This window comes from Gymnoscopelus microlampas, assembly GCF_963454915.1.
Source record: "Gymnoscopelus microlampas genome assembly, chromosome: 18".
Classification (NCBI taxonomy): Eukaryota; Metazoa; Chordata; class Actinopteri; order Myctophiformes; family Myctophidae; genus Gymnoscopelus; species Gymnoscopelus microlampas.
This window is the reverse complement of record NC_139955.1, coordinates 6,129,742-6,150,005: the sequence shown is the minus strand read 5'-3', so window position 1 is coordinate 6,150,005 and position 20,264 is coordinate 6,129,742. Positions and strand designations below refer to the sequence as shown.

At 40.8% G+C, this 20,264-nt stretch overlaps 3 protein-coding genes across 4 annotated transcripts in view; all 3 read right to left on the bottom strand.

Moving 5' to 3' along the window:
• Positions 1 to 4,035, bottom strand: LOC311033823 (cationic amino acid transporter 2-like). The gene is made up of 2 exons (XM_084041494.1): positions 3,932 to 4,035; positions 1 to 3,648 (listed from the first exon to the last, which is right to left on the bottom strand). Exons 1-2 carry the CDS (start codon positions 3,984 to 3,986, stop codon positions 3,464 to 3,466), a joined length of 240 nt encoding a protein of 79 aa, XP_083897620.1. The 5' UTR covers positions 3,987 to 4,035; the 3' UTR covers positions 1 to 3,463.
• A 946-nt stretch (positions 4,036 to 4,981) lies between these two features.
• On the bottom strand, positions 4,982 to 12,124 carry LOC311033473 (cationic amino acid transporter 2-like; the record flags this gene model as incomplete). The annotated part of the gene is made up of 3 exons (XM_084040984.1): positions 4,982 to 5,202; positions 6,133 to 6,347; positions 12,066 to 12,124. 3 exons carry the CDS (start codon positions 12,122 to 12,124, stop codon positions 4,982 to 4,984), a joined length of 495 nt encoding a protein of 164 aa, XP_083897110.1.
• The window catches only part of slc7a2 (solute carrier family 7 member 2), a 27,045-nt gene continuing 16,345 nt past the window's right edge, over positions 9,565 to 20,264 (bottom strand). For both annotated transcript variants that reach the window (XM_084041489.1, XM_084041490.1), the window contains exons 9-13: positions 18,111 to 18,213; positions 15,352 to 15,566; positions 14,256 to 14,422; positions 13,599 to 13,707; positions 9,565 to 13,315 (exon numbers count right to left, since the gene is read on the bottom strand). In XM_084041489.1, coding sequence (XP_083897615.1) covers positions 13,131 to 13,315; positions 13,599 to 13,707; positions 14,256 to 14,422; positions 15,352 to 15,566; positions 18,111 to 18,213 — 779 coding nt within the window. In that variant the 3' untranslated portion in view covers positions 9,565 to 13,130. The remainder of the gene's footprint in view (positions 13,316 to 13,598; positions 13,708 to 14,255; positions 14,423 to 15,351; positions 15,567 to 18,110; positions 18,214 to 20,264) is intronic.

Here is a 20,264-nt window from a genome sequence, read left to right as displayed (position 1 = left end):
GTTACTGCAAAATACATTTATTATTTTTATCAGTGTAGTTACAATGTTAATACAGTGCTAGTATTTCTAGTAGTAATACTATGCTATTTCATTACAGCTACATATGTGCGCTATAAAACTACAGCTTACATCCCATAATATAGTTCTGTAGACACAGATAAATGCTCTATGCACGCTAGTGTGAAGGTTCTTTAATAAAACCAGTGGTTCTCAAACATTTTCATGTCAAGGACCCCCAAATTAATATGTATTTGGCCACGGACCCCCATCTGAAACTATTTTGAGCCAGGGACCCCCATAAGAGAAAGTTTGTTGATTTTGTTCCCACATTTTCCACTCTCCACATTGTGTTCCACAGTTACTGTTCTAGTCCACCCAAATCGTATCAAGATTTGAATCGATCAGCCTCATCGATCGTCTATCAATATCCCGCAGTCTCATTGTATCTTTTGAACCACTTGAACCCCAGCATGCCTATTCTGAGGTGAACATTCGCCAAAAATAGCAGACCGGCTATTTGATGTAGATCGGCTATTTTTGTGGAAGAGATTTGGTGAGGAAGAAAGTGGTCAAAGTAGCCTACAGTTGTAACTCAAGTCCAGTTCTAGAGGGGTTAAGTGGTGAAGAGGATTACAGTCATCTAAACTTCTAAAGGGTTTATGATGTCTGAAGTTTTAAGACAGTGAAAAACTTCCATGTCAAGCAATCCCAAATTGATACATATTTGGCCACGGACCGCCATTTGAAAAGATTTGGTGCCAGGGACCCCTATAAAATTCAGATCCTATGTCTGGTTTGACATGCCTGGTTCACTCTGGTTCTTGCCCTTTAAGTGGTCAGATGGGTGGGCCGCGTGCATTTTCAGAGCATGTTTAATGATCAATCAATCGATTGTTTTCCAGCTTGGATCAGTCAAACTAACTAATTAAATAACTTTATGTGGCGGCCATAGCTGAATGAGTAGGAAACAGAAGGTCCCAGGTCCCGGCTATGTGTCGTGGTGTCCATGAGCAAGACATGACCATGACCTAGCTGCTCCTCCCCACGAGCGCTCAACAGAACCAAATGATGTGGTCAAGATTTTAAATATCATAACAATCTTTTTGTTTTGCCAAGTATTTGGGGACGCTCTTACAAACCTGGAGAGAACATTTAATACTTATACACTACTATTACTCCACAAATGTCATTTCACTTGCAATTAAAACGCTGTACAGTTAATAAACACATTAGGTGTAGAGACAGTTAATGTAATGTTCTGTCTGTAATTGCAGAAGAGCGCATAAAAAAATATGTCAGACGAAGCTAAACGTACAGTCTGTTTGTTATACTCAAGTAGAAAATAGAGAAAGAGAAAAATACTCTTGGTATGGAATGTTAAGTATCAAACAATACACAAATACTGATTGTAACAGCTTATGTGGATAAAATACATCAAAGCACATGTATGCTGAGGGAACAGTAATGATACGGACCTGTGAAGAAAACACTGAATATCGTAAATATTAATATAATGTACACAAGCTGGTTGATGGCACATTTCATCTGCACACATTGAATACATCTGTATCTGAATACACTGTGCAGTCTTTTATGTGCAGACAACTTACAGCAGTGGTGGACAGTAACTAAGTACATTTACTTGAGTACTGTACGTAAATGCACTTTATTTGAATATTTTATTTTTGGAAACTTATGTTATGATTATACTTATAGGCATATACTTATGGCAACTACATTTCAAAGACAAATATTGTACTTTTGACTCCACTACATGTCTAGGAAGGGACCCCGAGACCCAAACCTACAAAAATACATTATGAATTAACCACTTATAAGCACTATTTCAAAAATAGTTAAAATAGACGATATACAAGCTCACGGCGCATCGTGATCTTGTATGAATGGACTGGGAGGTATCAGCTTTGATAAAAAACAAATTCCTTTGAAAAAACGGATGCATCTACCTTGACATAGTAAGCAACCCCCCCCAACACAGGCCTGTTAATTAGTTAATTACCTGTTTTCACGTAAGTGTGCTTATTACTGTATGTCAGAGAATGTTACCAATAAGTGCTTTCCCAGCAAATAACATTATAATACAAGCACAATTATATAAAAAGAAAATATCTCCATTCAGTAAAATGCTGAACCTTTGAAAGGATAATACAGATTTTAAACGTGGTATGCTACTTATTAACCCACCTAAAAGGAAAGGAAAACAAACGAAAAAACAAGCAGGCTTATAGGACAAAAAATGCACCGGAAAAGACAAATACAATCACAACAAACTACCTTAGAAGTTTGGATCAAATGGAAAGCTTTTCCACAGCCATTGTCCAGTGTGTTACCTGTTTGATTACATCACTGTCCAGTGTGATGTCATCATTGTCCAGTGTGTTACCTGTGTTTGTGTAACCTGGCGTCAGCAGGCTTTCCACACGGGGGAAGCCTGGTTTTCATTCAGAACTGACGTGTGTGTGTGTGTGTGTGTGTGTGTGTGTGTGTGTGTGTGTGTGTGTGTGTGTGTGTGTGTGTGTGTGTGTGTGTGTGTGTGTGTGTGTGTGTGTGTGTGTGTGTGTGTGTGTGTGTGTGTGTGTGTGTGTGTGTGTGTGTGTGTGTTCTAGAAAGTGGTTTCTGGTTGCTGCCACGTTGTGTTTTTTTCCCCACCTGAATGCCAAATGGATTAGTCTAGTCTCGCCAGTCGTGCAGAGGGGAGTTGATCCCAGACTTGTGTTTGTAACATCACTATATCCGGTGTGATGTCATTACTGTCCAGTATGATGTCATCACCATCCAGTATGATGTCATCACCATCCACGTGTCCACGCACCCGACCACCTCATCACATGTCCCAGACAGCTACTTCCTGTCACAAGATGACCACCGGGTCCAGAATACCGACGCTCCCATTTGGCTGGTGAATGGCGAACTGTGTCTATAGTACTGTATGTGAGGGGGTTAGTAAACGGTCATACTGTGTGTCCACTAGGTGGCCTCTGATGGCTCTTTTCCACTACGAAGGGTAAACCCAGAACCTTCCAGAACCTGTGACGTTCTGTGATGGTCGTTTTGTTTACGTTTCCATTAAAACCAGATCCATTCCTGAAGGGGGAGGTACGCCAGAAAATAAAAAGTCATAAAAAAAAGTCATAAAAAGAAGCGGAAATAGCCGATCTACAAGCTCACTACACATCGCCTCTTGACACGTTTTCAGCTTGTAGATCACTGGTGTAAGTATAAGTTCTGGGTTCCCAGAACTAAGGGTTAGTACCACCTCCTGAGCAGGGCCCAAATTAGGTTCTGAGAACCTTATCTGAAACCGAGCTGTAGCGCCAGGGAAACACATCCTGAATCCGTGGAATAAGTTGCACTGCATGGTTCACTTAGTTCTTGTAGTTGAAAAAAAAAGCCTTGAGTCTCAGGGTGAATCCCAGAGTCTCTGGGTGAATCCCAGGCTCCTTTAACACTGGCTGGTCTTTTCTGGGCAGATGGATTTGTCTTGGACTGCACCGCCCTGCTTCTCCCTGCTGGGGGCGCTCTTTTTCTTGGTGGTGCTTTTCTTGCTGCTGCTGCTAACGGCACTCTGCAGGTGGCGCTGTCGTTCTACGCTGTGCCACATGCCGTAGCCGAAATAGATCAGGAAGCCTGATGGATGAGAGAGCTGTTACTACCCTCAATATCCATAGAAGACAATTACCAACATAACTGAATATTTAACCATCATAACAGACAATTTCTGTGTGTCTGTCTGTTAGCAAGGCTGCCCTGAAGATTATGACAAGGTCAAGGTCACAGTCAAGGTCTTTTAGCACAGTGGTTCCCAAATATTTTCGTGTCAAGGACCCCCGACAGTGACGGTATGCTACATAGGGCGGGATTGGATGAGCGGGATTGGAACCCACGCACATGGCATTTCCAGACCACTCACCCACTGCCATCCACACAGAGAAGCGTATCCATGTGTCTCCACTGAGCTGCACCATCAGGTAAATGTTGACAAATACACTCAGGATGGGCAGGAACGGTAGGAGGGGAACCTGTTGGTTGATGTTTGGAAAATCATCACAATAAAATATGACAATATCAATATCAAGGCATTTGGTCAAGAATATTTTGATATTGTCCATATGGCCCAGCCCTAGCAAAGAGCACTAGAAGAGTAGGGAGACCACCTCCAACAACTGCAATTGCGTTATTTGTATTCAGGGTCCCCACGGTCATGAAATTCCTGGAAATATTTTGAAATTAAAAAAAAAAAAATCCAGTACTGGAAAAGGTTTGAAATTGATCAAACATCATCAAAGGTCCTGGAATTTATCAAGGGTCCTGGAAAAATATTTGGCTATGCATTGTTTTTGGCTATTGATTTTGTTAAAACAAAACATTTTCATAAACATGAATAATATTACACGAAATATGTAACATAAGTAGTTTTTCGCCGAACGGGCTGTGTGACGGCAGCCTAATGTATGTCTCAAACTTTATTTTTGCTACACTGCCTATCTTTGGGCATTCTACATAGGAGTAAGAGACACATTATTGCGCCGAATGATTGTTATATAGGCCTGGAAATTGGGCTAAATATTCTGGAAAAGTTTTGGAAAAGTTTTGGAAATTCATTGCTAAAAATGTGTGGGGACCCTGTGTATTGCATTAACATAGTCTACCTATGAGGTTAGAATATCCTTTGATTCACAAACTAGAAAAGCGTGCTCCTCTGAGCGGAGCGGGCCTACCCAGGGCCCGCAAGCAATGGAAGTCGGTCAATTGGAATGGAATATGGAATATCTGACATCTAGATCACATGATTCCAGAAGGTTTGGGCGAAATCTGCATAGGAGTACTAGCAAAAAGTGTGTTTTGAAGAGGTTCTTCCTTGGCCTACTGGGACAGACAGGAGCAAGAAAGGAACCACTGCGATAGAGTATAACTCACTGAGGAATAAACTGAACTCGATCCAACACAATGAATACACGTATTAATACGTATTAATACACACTGAGACATGTTGCATTAGGAAGCCTGTACGCACCATGAAGGAGACCTTCTTGCTGGTCTGAGGCTGCCTGCAGATGAGGGCAACACAGCCGCTGAAGATCATCATACACACCCCCAACGCTGCCAGGATCCACAGCTCCAGACCCAGGATAGAGTAACCATGATATGTGGTCAGATAACTGATCACACACACCGCCGTCACTGTGGAAGGTTACAATACATTAGTGGTTCTCAAACTTTTTCACGCCAAGGACCCCCAAATTGATATTTATTTGCTGCACGGACGGACCCCCATCTAATTATCTTTTTTAAAGAATTCTAAATCTTCCAAGCATTTAGAAACAAGCTCGCAGCACGGCACAAAGTGACACGCTGTGAGCTTGTAGATCAGCTATTTTTTAATAGCCAACCTATAAATGGATAAAGTGGTTAAAATGATTGTGATGCTGTATTAACATATTTTGCTGGGGACCCCCTGGAACCCCACCCAAGGACCCCTGGGAGTTCCCGGACCCCACTTTGAGAACCACTGCAATACATACGTTTCATCAAGGGACACGTTGTACGTTTGTAGATCGGCTATTTTCACCAAAGATATTTAGTGTAGAACAGTGGTTCTCAACCTTTTCTGGAGCAGGGCCCACTTGAAAATCTTGGGTGGGCTGTGTGTATTTTCAGAGCATGTTTATCTTAATGATCAATCAATCGATTGTGTTCCGTATAAATTCGTATTTATTAACTATAAATGAACAAATCCAGCATCACAAAAAAAATCCTTTTGTCAAGGTTTAAAAGAAATTATAGTCCCTTTAAAAAAGAAATATTTTAAAATGTTCTTATATTAATGTTATATTATCAATAAATCTTTGTGTTTTATCAATTATTTGAGGGTCCATTTGCAATGCCCTCACGGCCCCCAGGTTGCATACCACTGGTGTTGAGTGAAAAAGAAGGGTGGTCTAGTATAGAGACTCGGGGGACTCCATTCAACTAAGTATATTAGTGTTTTAACGGTTAACCACTTAAACCCCAGCATACTTATTGTGGGGAAAGCTTTCACGGAAAATATTCAGGATTTAGAAGGCCTCAGGTCTAAATGGGTTAAGGATGCTAGGGGATGATGTTGCGTACCCAGCACGCAGACACAGTAGTTGACCAGCGAGGAGGAGTGTTCTGACGGCGCGAGGGGCGGGTGGAAGATGGACTGTAGGGCGGAGCCTCCGTCCTTCATCATGTTGAGGTGCGACTCGGACTCCGTCAGGTCCGACTCGCCCACGCCAGATGCCAGGAAGTCTTTCTCTCCGTTGCAGCTCCGCTTCTCCATGAGGGGGCCGTCTGGCTGATACCTGGAGGTTCATCAAGTACATCATGTAAATGATATTCTTAGCGGTTATTCTATCCATTACTTTTTTGTTAAATCGAATAATCAAGATTTTTTTTTTTTGCCATTTGTTTTGTTTTTGATATATCAAGGAATGAACGTGAAGAAAAATCTAAAAAGAAAAAGTAATGCACTAAATCGGTTATTTTGATAAACCACTTAAGCCCTATTTAATAATTTGTTGAACAACATGTGTCCCTAAAAAATAGCAGATCTACAAGTTCACAATGTGGCACAAGTCTTCAGGATCTTCTATTTTGGCTATTTAAAAAAAGATAGAAATGTTTTAATTACCCCCAAATTGATTGTTGTGATTACTTTTTATAGTCGATGAAATCAAATGAGTTCAATAAAGTGTTGCACCCCTACATACAGTATAAATGTAATATAAGGATGTTTATGGAACTATAGAGGGCTTTATACCGTATGGTACGTCGTACAATAGGGTTCCTACAATGGTTCCATATGGAGCCTTTAGGTTGTGTAACTAACAAAGCACCATGTAGGTTGTTGAGAGCTTGCATTAGAACATCGCCACCATCCAATAAAGCTCATCAAAATGCATCATCATCACAATTTAACTAATTAAGCCAAAGCCAAACAAACCCAACCTAACTTAAACTAACCTTACCTATCGCAACTTAAACGTAAACTTTATTGTCACACCCATGTGATATAACTATAACTTCTTATATATCAGACTTTTATACTTCATGTGATTATTCACAAAACCCCTAGGACAGGTCTTACTCTGCTATGCTGTGACAGTACAAGCATACATGTATACAAGTCTTACATCCATCAGTGTTTGAGGTGATCAAAAGGAAATAGGCTGAAGCTAAACATTTATGATAGCCTATCCTTCCTTAAACAAGGACACGGTCATATGCTGTGTAGCATACATATTCACCTTGTAAACAAAATGTAAGTAAGATGAAATATGCAATATAAATGAAATCCCAATTATAATATTTGCATCTCATATACGACAACACTGACTGAGCTGCTGCTAATGTGTAGACTGAACGTCACTTTATGATGTTCTGTAAACGGCCTCTGGGTGGCTCCCTTTAGCTACCATTAGCCTCCATTAGCTTTGTAACGAGTGCAACAAAAACACCAACAGTCCCACACCAATACAGTCTTGAAGCTAAAGCATTCATAGAAACGTATTATAACATGGCAACTTTGCACTTTACCTGAAAAGGGGAGAATAAAGTGAGTGCAAGAATAATTGTCAGACAACACAGATTGAGGATCGCCAGGCTGAACCAATTGATAATATCACACTGTAAGGATTTAGAGCTGAGGTAAGGAGGTGTCTAATGGCTGTGCTTGAAAGCCTTATCACATCAAGAAGACAATAGGGCTTGAGGTAAGGAGGTGTCTATCTCAATGGCTGTGCTTGCTTGAAAGCCTTGACAGACAAATAATAATTCTTTGGTAAATCAATGTACATAATTATTATTATTATTATTATGTCTCTTTCCCTCTCTCTCTCTCTCTCTCTCTCTGTCTGTCTGTCTGTCTGTGTCTGTCTGTGTCTGTCTGTCTGTGTCTGTCTGTGTCTGTCTGTGTCTGTCTGTGTCTGTCTCTGTCTGTCTCTGTCTCTCTCTCTCTCTCTCTCTCTCTCTCTCTCTCTCTCTCTCTCTCTCTCTCTCTCTCTCTCTCTCTCTCTCTCGGTCCGGGTCGAATTTGGGTCGAGTTGTCGGGTCCAAGCGGGTCGACAGCGGGTCGACCGGTCCGGGTCGACCTGTCTTGGGTCGACAGGTCTGGTGACCGTTGATACTGTTGTCCCCAGATTGCTGGTTTTATTGTTGTTTGAGTTATAGTTAAAACATGCATTATATTAGCCTATCTGTCACCGTGCAGAGACGTTTTTAACCGAAAAAAACCCTAATAATTTCCCTTAATAACTGCAATATAACCGATTTTTTTTAATATTTAAGTTATAGGTAAAACATGCATTATATTAGCCTATCTGCCGCCGTGCAGAGACGTTTTTAACCGAAGAAAAACCTATTAATTTCCCTTAATAACCGCATTTTAACCGCAAAATTTCGGGTCTTACGGGTCCATTTGATTCCATGTGTAAACTCTCAGAGTTACACACCCACTTAAGGGGCCATTTGGGAACCAAAATGGAGTGTTTCTAGTGAGCCAACATGCACAATATCAGCACCCTGACCAGAATGGAACAGCCTTCATTAGTATCATTGGTAACACCTGTGAAGGAAGTAAGAAGAGGCCCAATTTCTTTCCAATATGGCTGCTGTGCATATACCCTATTGTTTCCACCTGCTATTTCCAATGTGATAATTAAGTAAACTGGCTCCTGGCTGAAGCTGCGGAATCATTTCTCACTTGTCTCAAGCTGTTTCTCTCCTCAAATGTTTTCAGGTACATATTTTAGTGTAGCCTACTGCAGTGGTTCTCAACCTGGGGTTCGGGATCCCTGCAGAGGGGTCCCCACATGATTTTTTTTGTGGGTGGGGGGGGGGGGGGGGGGGTGGGGTTATGCTGAAAAGGTTGAGAACCACTGGCCTACTAGTACTGATTAAGTTTAAAACAAGTAGCCTAATGCACCATCCAGCTACCTAATCAGGTGTGTTTGGTGGAATGAAAGTGGGAATGATGGCCAATAGGCTACACATAGAGAAATGATGACATTATTTTTAGTCCCACATCACGGACTGAAGCTGTCAAATGAAAGTAGTTGCTTTGCCCTCATCTTAAAGTTATCATGTTAGGCTGTTTGTGGCATGATGTAGGAGTCAGAGGAGAGGGAGGTAGTGGCAGTAATGACATGGGCCAAGTTATTGTGGATAATTACATCTAACACAATAATAATAATAATAATAATAATGAAAATGTGTAATATTATCCATTTAAGAGAACTCTAAAATATATATGTATAGTCATTTTTATTATAATTTCTGTCATAGTAGAGATCCCAGTCGACCAGGTTCTCATGACTACTAGTTTGCATACGCCTACGATTTCATTATACAGAGCCATTGTACCTAGAGGTGTGTGAAATCTGAAATCTTGTCTGTCTCATTATTGTGTTAGAGTGCCCCATCCAGATTTCTCTTGCACAAGGCCTAATAATTTTAATTTAATAACTTAAATTATAACCATCCCACTGCCCAGCCCACAAAAAGAAAGAAGTAAGCCAGACAGTTACTGCAAAATACATTTATTATTTTTATCAGTGTAGTTACAATGTTAATACAGTGCTAGTATTTCTAGTAGTAATACTATGCTATTTCATTACAGCTACATATGTGCGCTATAAAACTACAGCTTACATCCCATAATATAGTTCTGTAGACACAGATAAATGCTCTATGCACGCTAGTGTGAAGGTTCTTTAATAAAACCAGTGGTTCTCAAACATTTTCATGTCAAGGACCCCCAAATTAATATGTATTTGGCCACGGACCCCCATCTAAAACTATTTTGAGCCAGGGACCCCCATAAGAGAAAGTTTGTGTTGATTTTGTTCCCACATTTTCCACTCTCCACATTGTGTTCCACAGTTACTGTTTTAGTCCACCCAAATCCTATCAAGATTTGAATCGATCAGCCTCATCGATCGGCTATCAATATCCCGCAGTCTCATTGTATCTTTTGAACCACTTGAACCCCAGCATGCCTATTCTGAGGAGAACATTCGCCAAAAATAGCAGGCCGGCTATTTGATGTAGATCGGCTATTTTTGTGGAAGAGATTTGGTGAGGAAGAAAGCGGTCAAAGTAGCCTACAGTTGTAACTCAAGTCCAGTTCTAGAGGGGTTAAGTGGTGAAGAGGATTACAGTCATCTAAACTTCTAAAGGGTTTATGATGTCTGAAGTTTTAAGACAGTGAAAAACTTCCATGTCAAGCAATCCCAAATTGATACATATTTGGCCACGGACCGCCATTTGAAAAGATTTGGTGCCAGGGACCCCTATAAAATTCAGATCCTATGTCTGGTTTGACATGCCTGGTTCACTCTGGTTCTTGCCCTTTAAGTGGTCAGATGGGTGGGCCGCGTGCATTTTCAGAGCATGTTTAATGATCAATCAATCGATTGTTTTCCAGCTTGGATCAGTCGAACTAACTAATTAAATAACTTTATGTGGCGGCCATAGCTGAATGAGTAGGAAACAGAAGGTCCCAGGTTCGATTCTCGGCCCCGGCTATGTGTCGTGGTGTCCATGAGCAAGACATGACCATGACCTAGCTGCTCCTCCCCACGAGCGCTCAACAGAACCAAATTATGTGATCAAGATTTTAAATATCATAACAATCTTTTTGTTTTGCCAAGTATTTGGGGACGCTCTTGCAATATCCTCACAGGCCACCCTTGGGCCCCGGCCCACAGGTTGGGAACCGCTGCTGTTAAGTGGACCAGGAAGGTACACAAACCTGGAGAGAACATTTAATACTTATACAGTAACACTACTATTACTCCACAAATGTCATTTCACTTGCAATTAAAACGCTGTACAGTTAATAAACACATTAGGTGTAGAGACAGTTAAGGTAATGTTCTGTCTGTAATTGCAGAAGAGCGCATAAAAAAATATGTCAGACGAAGCTAAACGTACAGTCTGTTTGTTATACTCAAGTAGAAAATAGAGAAAGAGAAAAATACTCTTGGTATGGAATGTTAAGTATCAAACAATACACAAATACTGATTGTAACAGCTTATGTCGATAAAATACATCAAAGCACATGTATGCTGAGGGAACAGTAATGATACGGACCTGTGAAGAAAACACTGAATATCGTAAATATTAATATAATGTACAAGCCGGTTGATGGCACATTTCATCTGCACACATTGAATACATCTGTATCTGAATACATTGTGCAGTCTTTTATGTGCAGACAACTTACAGCAGTGGTGGACAGTAACTAAGTACATTTACTTGAGTACTGTACGTAAATGCACTTTATTTGAATATTTTATTTTTGGAAACTTATGTTATGATTATACTTATAGGCATATACCTATGGCAACTACATTTCAAAGACAAATATTGTACTTTTGACTCCACTACATGTCTAGGAAGGGACCCCGAGACCCAAACCTACAAAAATACATTATGAATTAACCACTTATAAGCACTATTTCAAAAATAGTTAAAATAGACGATCTACAAGCTCACGGCGCATCGTGATCTTGTATGAATGGACTGGGAGGTATCAGCTTTGATAAAAAACAAATTCCTTAGAAAAAACGGATGCATCTACCTTGACATAGTAAGCAACCCCCCCCCCCCCAACACAGGCCTGTTAGTTAATTACCTGTTTTCACGTAAGTGTGCTTATTACTGTATGTCAGAGAATGTTACCAATAAGTGCTTTCCCAGCAAATAACATTATAATACAAGCACAATTATATAAAAAGAAAATATCTCCATTCAGTAAAATGCTGAACCTTTGAAAGGATAACGCAGATTTTAAACGTGGTATGCTACTTATTAACCCACCTAAAAGGAAAGGAAAACAAACGAAAAAACAAACAGGCTTATAGGACAAAAAATGCACCGGAAAAGACAAATACAATCACAACAAACTACCTTAGAAGTTTGGATCAAATGGAAAGCTTTTCCACAGCCATTGTCCAGTGTGTTACCTGTTTGATTACATCACTGTCCAGTGTGATGTCATCATTGTCCAGTGTGTTACCTGTGTTTGTGTAACCTGGCGTCAGCAGGCTTTCCACACGGGGGAAGCCTGGTTTTCATTCAGAACTGACGTGTGTGTGTGTGTGTGTGTGTGTGTGTGTGTGTGTGTGTGTGTGTGTGTGTGTGTGTGTGTGTGTGTGTGTGTGTGTGTGTGTGTGTGTGTGTGTGTGTGTGTGTGTGTGTGTGTGTGTGTGTGTGTGTGTGTGTGTGTGTGTGTGTGTGTGTTCTAGAAAGTGGTTTCTGGTTGCTGCCACGTTGTGTTTTTTTCCCCACCTGAATGCCAAATGGATTAGTCTAGTCTCGCCAGTCGTGCAGAGGGGAGTTGATCCCAGACTTGTGTTTGTAACATCACTATATCTGGTGTGATGTCATTACTGTCCAGTATGATGTCATCACCATCCAGTATGATGTCATCACCATCCACGTGTCCACGCACCCGACCACCTCATCACATGTCCCAGACAGCTACTTCCTGTCACAAGATGACCACCGGGTCCAGAATACCGACGCTCCCATTTGGCTGGTGAATGGCGAACTGTGTCTATAGTACTGTATGTGAGGGGGTTAGTAAACGGTCATACTGTGTGTCCACTAGGTGGCCTCTGATGGCTCTTTTCCACTACGAAGGGTAAACCCAGAACCTTCCAGAACCTGTGACGTTCTGTGATGGTCGTTTTGTTTACGTTTCCATTAAAACCAGATCCATTCCTGAAGGGGGAGGTACGCCAGAAAATAAAAAGTCATAAAAAAAAGTCATAAAAAGAAGCGGAAATAGCCGATCTACAAGCTCACTACACATCGCCTCTTGACACGTTTTCAGCTTGTAGATCACTGGTGTAAGTATAAGTTCTGGGTTCCCAGAACTAAGGGTTAGTACCACCTCCTGAGCAGGGCCCAAATTAGGTTCTGAGAACCTTATCTGAAACCGAGCTGTAGCGCCAGGGAAACACATCCTGAATCCGTGGAATAAGTTGCACTGCATGGTTCACTTAGTTCTTGTAGTTGAAAAAAAAAGCCTTGAGTCTCAGGGTGAATCCCAGAGTCTCTGGGTGAATCCCAGGCTCCTTTAACACTGGCTGGTCTTTTCTGGGCAGATGGATTTGTCTTGGACTGCACCGCCCTGCTTCTCCCTGCTGGGGGCGCTCTTTTTCTTGGTGGTGCTTTTCTTGCTGCTGCTGCTAACGGCACTCTGCAGGTGGCGCTGTCGTTCTACGCTGTGCCACATGCCGTAGCCGAAATAGATCAGGAAGCCTGATGGATGAGAGAGCTGTTACTACCCTCAATATCCATAGAAGACAATTACCAACATAACTGAATATTTAACCATCATAACAGACAATTTCTGTGTGTCTGTCTGTTAGCAAGGCTGCCCTGAAGATTATGACAAGGTCAAGGTCACAGTCAAGGTCTTTTAGCACAGTGGTTCCCAAATATTTTCGTGTCAAGGACCCCCGACAGTGACGGTATGCTACATAGGGCGGGATTGGATGAGCGGGATTGGAACCCACGCACATGGCATTTCCAGACCACTCACCCACTGCCATCCACACAGAGAAGCGTATCCATGTGTCTCCACTGAGCTGCACCATCAGGTAAATGTTGACAAATACACTCAGGATGGGCAGGAACGGTAGGAGGGGAACCTGTTGGTTGATGTTTGGAAAATCATCACAATAAAATATGACAATATCAATATCAAGGCATTTGGTCAAGAATATTTTGATATTGTCCATATGGCCCAGCCCTAGCAAAGAGCACTAGAAGAGTAGGGAGACCACCTCCAACAACTGCAATTGCGTTATTTGTATTGCATTAACATAGTCTACCTATGAGGTTAGAATATCCTTTGATTCACAAACTAGAAAAGCGTGCTCCTCTGAGCGGAGCGGGCCTACCCAGGGCCCGCAAGCAATGGAAGTCGGTCAATTGGAATGGAATATGGAATATCTGACATCTAGATCACATGATTCCAGAAGGTTTGGGCGAAATCTGCATAGGAGTACTAGCAAAAAGTGTGTTTTGAAGAGGTTCTTCCTTGGCCTACTGGGACAGACAGGAGAAAGAAAGGAACCACTGCGATAGAGTATAACTCACTGAGGAATAAACTGAACTCGATCCAACACAATGAATACACGTATTAATACGTATTAATACACACTGAGACATGTTGCATTAGGAAGCCTGTACGCACCATGAAGGAGACCTTCTTGCTGGTCTGAGGCTGCCTGCAGATGAGGGCAACACAGCCGCTGAAGATCATCATACACACCCCCAACGCTGCCAGGATCCACAGCTCCAGACCCAGGATAGAGTAACCATGATATGTGGTCAGATAACTGATCACACACACCGCCGTCACTGTGGAAGGTTACAATACATTAGTGGTTCTCAAACTTTTTCACGCCAAGGACCCCCAAAATGATATTTATTTGCTGCACGGACGGACCCCCATTTAATTATCTTTTTTAAAGAATTCTAAATCTTCCAAGCATTTAGAAACAAGCTCGCAGCACGGCACAAAGTGACACGCTGTGAGCTTGTAGATCAGCTATTTTTTAATAGCCAACCTATAAATGGATAAAGTGGTTAAAATGATTGTGATGCTGTATTAACATATTTTGCTGGGGACCCCCTGGAACCCCACCCAAGGACCCCTGGGAGTTCCCGGACCCCACTTTGAGAACCACTGCAATACATACGTTTCATCAAGGGACACGTTGTACGTTTGTAGATCGGCTATTTTCACCAAAGATATTTAGTGTAGAACAGTGGTTCTCAACCTTTTCTGGAGCAGGGCCCACTTGAAAATCTTGGGTGGGCTGTGTGTATTTTCAGAGCATGTTTATCTTAATGATCAATCAATCGATTGTGTTCCGTATAAATTCGTATTTATTAACTATAAATGAACAAATCCAGCATCACAAAAAAAATCCTTTTGTCAAGGTTTAAAAGAAATTATAGTCCCTTTAAAAAAGAAATATTTTAAAATGTTCTTATATTAATGTTATATTATCAATAAATCTTTGTGTTTTATCAATTATTTGAGGGTCCATTTGCAATGCCCTCACGGCCCCCAGGTTGCATACCACTGGTGTTGAGTGAAAAAGAAGGGTGGTCTAGTATAGAGACTCGGGGGACTCCATTCAACTATATTATTAGTGTTTTAACGGTTAACCACTTAAACCCCAGCATACCTATTGTGGGGAAAGCTTTCACGGAAAATATTCAGGATTTAGAAGGCCTCAGGTCTAAATGGGTTAAGGATGCTAGGGGATGATGTTGCGTACCCAGCACGCAGACACAGTAGTTGACCAGCGAGGAGGAGTGTTCTGACGGCGCGAGGGGCGGGTGGAAGATGGACTGTAGGGCGGAGCCTCCGTCCTTCATCATGTTGAGGTGCGACTCGGACTCCGTCAGGTCCGACTCGCCCACGCCAGATGCCAGGAAGTCTTTCTCTCCGTTGCAGCTCCGCTTCTCCATGAGGGGGCCGTCTGGCTGATACCTGGAGGTTCATCAAGTACATCATGTAAATGATATTCTTAGCGGTTATTCTATCCATTACTTTTTTGTTAAATCGAATAATCAAGATTTATTTTTTGCCATTTTGTTTTGTTTTTGATATATCAAGGAATCAACGTGAAGAAAAATCTAAAAAGAAAAAGTAATCCACTAAATCGGTTATTTTGATAAACCACTTAAGCCCTATTTAATAATTTGTTGAACAACGTGTCCCTAAAAAATAGCAGATCTACAAGTTCACAATGTGGCACAAGTCTTCAGGATCTTCTATTTTGGCTATTTTAAAAAAGATAGAAATGTTTTAATTACCCCCAAATTGATTGTTGTGATTACTTTTTATAATCGATGAATTCAAATGAGTTCAATAAAGTGTTGCACCCCTACATACAGTATAAATGTAATATAAGGATGTTTATGGAACTATAGAGGGCTTTATACCGTATGGTACGTTGTACAATAGGGTTCCTACAATGGTTCCATATGGAGCCTTTAGGTTGTGTAACTAACAAAGCACCATGTAGGTTGTTGAGAGCTTGCATTAGAACATCGCCACCATCCAATAAAGCTCATCAAAATGCATCATCATCACAATTTAACTAATTAAGCCAAAGCCAAACAAACCCAACCTAACTTAAACTAACCTTACCTATCGCAACTTAAACGTAAACTTTATTGTCACACCCATCACAGGTTTACAGGTGTAAAGAAGTGGTTGAAAGTAAGCCATCAGATTGTAGTTTTCAGGAAAGGGAAGAAGAATAGAAATAGAAAGAACATGTCTATTCTATCCTATAGCCTACAATTTGATATATACATATTGATGTTCAGAATGAAATCATTCCGATCAGAGATTCCAACTTAACTGTTTACCTGGACGCTAAATAAGAGTAATCCTCGTTTACATGGTTCAAAACATTTCATCAGAATATTATTTGTTACCTGCACAGAGGTTCAGCCTGTTTCTTTCTGTGCGTTTTCCAACTAGAGACCAACGATCAGAGTAAGTGTTCATATGCTGATATTTTCCTGTTGATCTGATTATCAAAAGGCGTATACCACCCCTCTCACGAATGAAATTTCCTTCTAATCAGACTGCATTTAAAGAGAGATTTTGTATTTGTATTGTACTGATTGAGCTGTCATTCTGATTATAAGTGGAATATTCAAGTCCATGTAAACGCAGTCACACAGAGAGGTGTGCTGTTGAACAGAGGTTAAACTGGGTCAGCTCATAAACATGTCAACAGGAACCTCAGCGGCGGTGCAGTTGGCTGTGGTCAGCAGTCAGAACAGACATGTGGGTCTATTTCTCCCAGAGGTGGAGTAAATACAGGCATTAGCGCTGTGGAAAGCACCTCAGCCCTCGTACAAAGAGAGCATTCAGCACTGTTACGTCACAAACATGATGCAATAGAGCAACGCAATAAACTCATTGTGTCAATTCAGAAGCTCTTTCACTTCTTTGTAGCCTGTGTAATTTGAGTTCTTTAAAATGACGCGGCCATCCAAAGACCGGTCTAGTGTCTTCAGGCCAAGGACCCCTTAGCTAAGAGACAAAGCAGAGACCCCCACTACATATTTTCTAATATTGTGTTGCATATTATTTGTATTTTGTCATATTTAGCTGATTGTCTCTGATTGACATAAGAGAAGATCTTAGTTAGATTGATTGAGTACTGTTTAAATGTACTTGTTCATTTTGTTTTCTGTTATGTATGCAATGTAATGGTGTAATATTTTGTGAAAAAAGGAAAAAACTCAATAAATATATTGTTGGAGATTTTTTTTTTGATTGAGTACAAAATTTGACAACTGTCGATACTGTAGGAAGAGAGAAGCCTATGATGTGAAAAGTCATTCTGATACAGTCTCTCATCAGCTAGAAGGATTACCTTCTAGCTGATGTAAATATAGTAAAAGGAACCGCTTATTTTGGGTATGTCATTATACTGTAAGTGAAAATCTTTTTTTCAAAGGTTTTCAAAAATAGTCAAAATAGATCGGCCACTATTTTTGTATACAATAGGGCTTATGTGGTTAAACTGTTCCTCATTTTGCTGGGGACCCCCTGGAACCCTCTCAAGAAGAACCCCTGGGGCTCCCCGGACCCCACTTTTAAGTACCAGTGTTTCCCAAACTTTAGCTCAAGACCCAAAAGAGAATTTTGGTGTCTCCCCGTGGGACCCAAACGTAAAATTACACCATGAGTTAATCACTTAAGCCCTAATTCAAAAACTGTGAAAGTAGCCCATCTACAAGCTCACAACACGTCGCATCACAAGGTGTTGTGAGCTTGTAGATCTGCTATTTTCAGTATTTCTTAAAAGTTTTTTTTCTCTGATGTTTTAGTAATTTTTTTCAGAAAGAAATGTGAATCTTTTAAAAATCAGAAATGGGTCCCGGACCATTGTTTGGGAACCAGTGGCCTACACGGTACAGTACGTCTATACATTGACCCACCTGAGAATGAACACACGCACAGACGCACCTGAGCATGAGCACACACACAGTCTATACATTGACGCACCTGAGAATGAGCACACACACAGCGACCAGAGAGTAGGCCAGCAGCGTTCCAATAGACATCATGTCCACCAGAGCTTTCAGGTCAAACAGGAAAGCCATAATGGCTGTAAGCAAGGGGGGAGAAAATACACAGTTTAGCACACAACATCATTTGGCTGTGAAAATGCATTATTACAAGCATCAATGCATAAGGTCGCTGTCAGGGGCAAACCTTGTACTTCCAAAACTCTTACTTTCCAGGAAATGGGAAAAAAGAGCCTGCATTCCAACGTAGTTGTTATTTGGTCACACAATGTTAATTATTTTGAACTTTTAAATGGTTCAATATTCATAACACACTTAACCACTTTAAACCTGGTGTGCCTATTTTGGGCATGTCCATTATAGGCAAAGATTTTCTAAAAGTTTCTCTTTCAAAAGCAGCGAAAAAAAGCCGATCTACAAGGTCACAAGGTGTTGCAATGTGACACGTTGTGAGCTTGTAAGAGTGGCTATTTTCTCTACATTTGCGTCACACTGTCATACGATGAAGTATAAAATATGTATAAAACAAAAACATTAAATTAAATAGGGAGGTAAATGGTTTCTTCCAGACAGCAACGATATGCTATACAATGAAAACATAGACATTATTCTTGCGATAGTCTGTGTTAAACACATCACATAATTTCACAAATAACGGAAAATAGAATATAACATGAAATGCATAATTTCATCTCACATATATGATGACACAACAATTATAATCAGAATTACCTTTTTTTTAATTGATTATTGATGTATCCACTGAAGTAGCTTCCATTCAAACTAACGAGCAATACTTTTCATTGTATTATTTAGTCATGATGTAGCTGGTGACAGATCTTCTTGGTTATTGTGTGTTATTCACATTTCTACTTGTCGTATGACAGTGTCGCACAAAAGTAGCGAAAATAGCCAATCTACAAGCTCACAATTTGTTGCATCGTGGGCGTGGCTCATTGTGAGCTTGTAGATCTGCAAGTGTGTGTGTGGGTTTGAAAGATATTGAACCAATTAAACGTATTTAACTTATGACAAAATAACTACAATGGACCCATTGGAACACAGGTTCTTTTTTTCTTGGAAAGTAAAGATTTTGGACATACAAGGTTTCCGTCTGGCAGCGACGATATGTAAAACATGTAACATTGAGGTTTCACTATGTCAGTGGATTCACCGCACACACGCTTTGCACCAGATGCACATTAGATTGCCTACAGACGTGTTGTTATAGTCGACACACACAAGAAAAACATTCCCAGGGTGTGATTATGAAAACTGTGTTTTCTATCTCAACACCTGACAGCCAGCACGCTTCAAACACTCACACCAGTCCTGTGTCCACTAGTGTCACAACCCTGTGGAGACCCCTCTAGTCCGGAGTTTCCCAAAGTCTTTCATCTCGGGACCCAAAAGGTACATTTTGGTGTTTCTCCCCGGGACCCAAACTTACAGAAATACATGATGAATTAGTACTTAAGCCCTTTTTTTTTAAATGGTGGCGAAAAAAAAACACTTTTCTAGTTTTGTATTCTGTTTCTAAAATTCTTTAGAAAAATGTTGTAGCTTTTTTATTTCTGTAAAATCATCTATTTTGTAGGAAACGTAAGAAAAAAAGTGGGATATTTACTCATAAAAATGGGTCCGCAACCACTGCCCTATAGTCGCTCTCTAGTGTGCCCCCCCCCCCAGTCTGTGTTCCTCCTGTTGTTAGCACCTGCTAACATCAAAGTGTGTATCAGGCCCTGTGGATCCACGGGGTCATCCAGCCTCTCCGGACCGGATGCCCTCAACACAGTGGGCACAGCGTGACCACATGGTCCCCCTGCAAATATCAAAGTAGCAGATCCAGATTTGAGCTTGTAGATCTGCTACTTATTTTTGAATTTGAATCCAGAAAAGTAACAGTTTTGGACGTTTCCACACGACAGAGACAATGTTTTTAATTGTAATACCATGCGTATGTTTTTCATTGTAATACCATGTATACTTTTGTTTTTAATGTCTTCAAAGGGCTACAGTATACCTCTTTCTCTTCACATAATATTGTCAGATAGTCCTTTATGTTAAACTGGAAGTGATATTTTTTGTTGAAATAAGTCTTAAATAGCTCTGTATTCCCATAGTAATCATT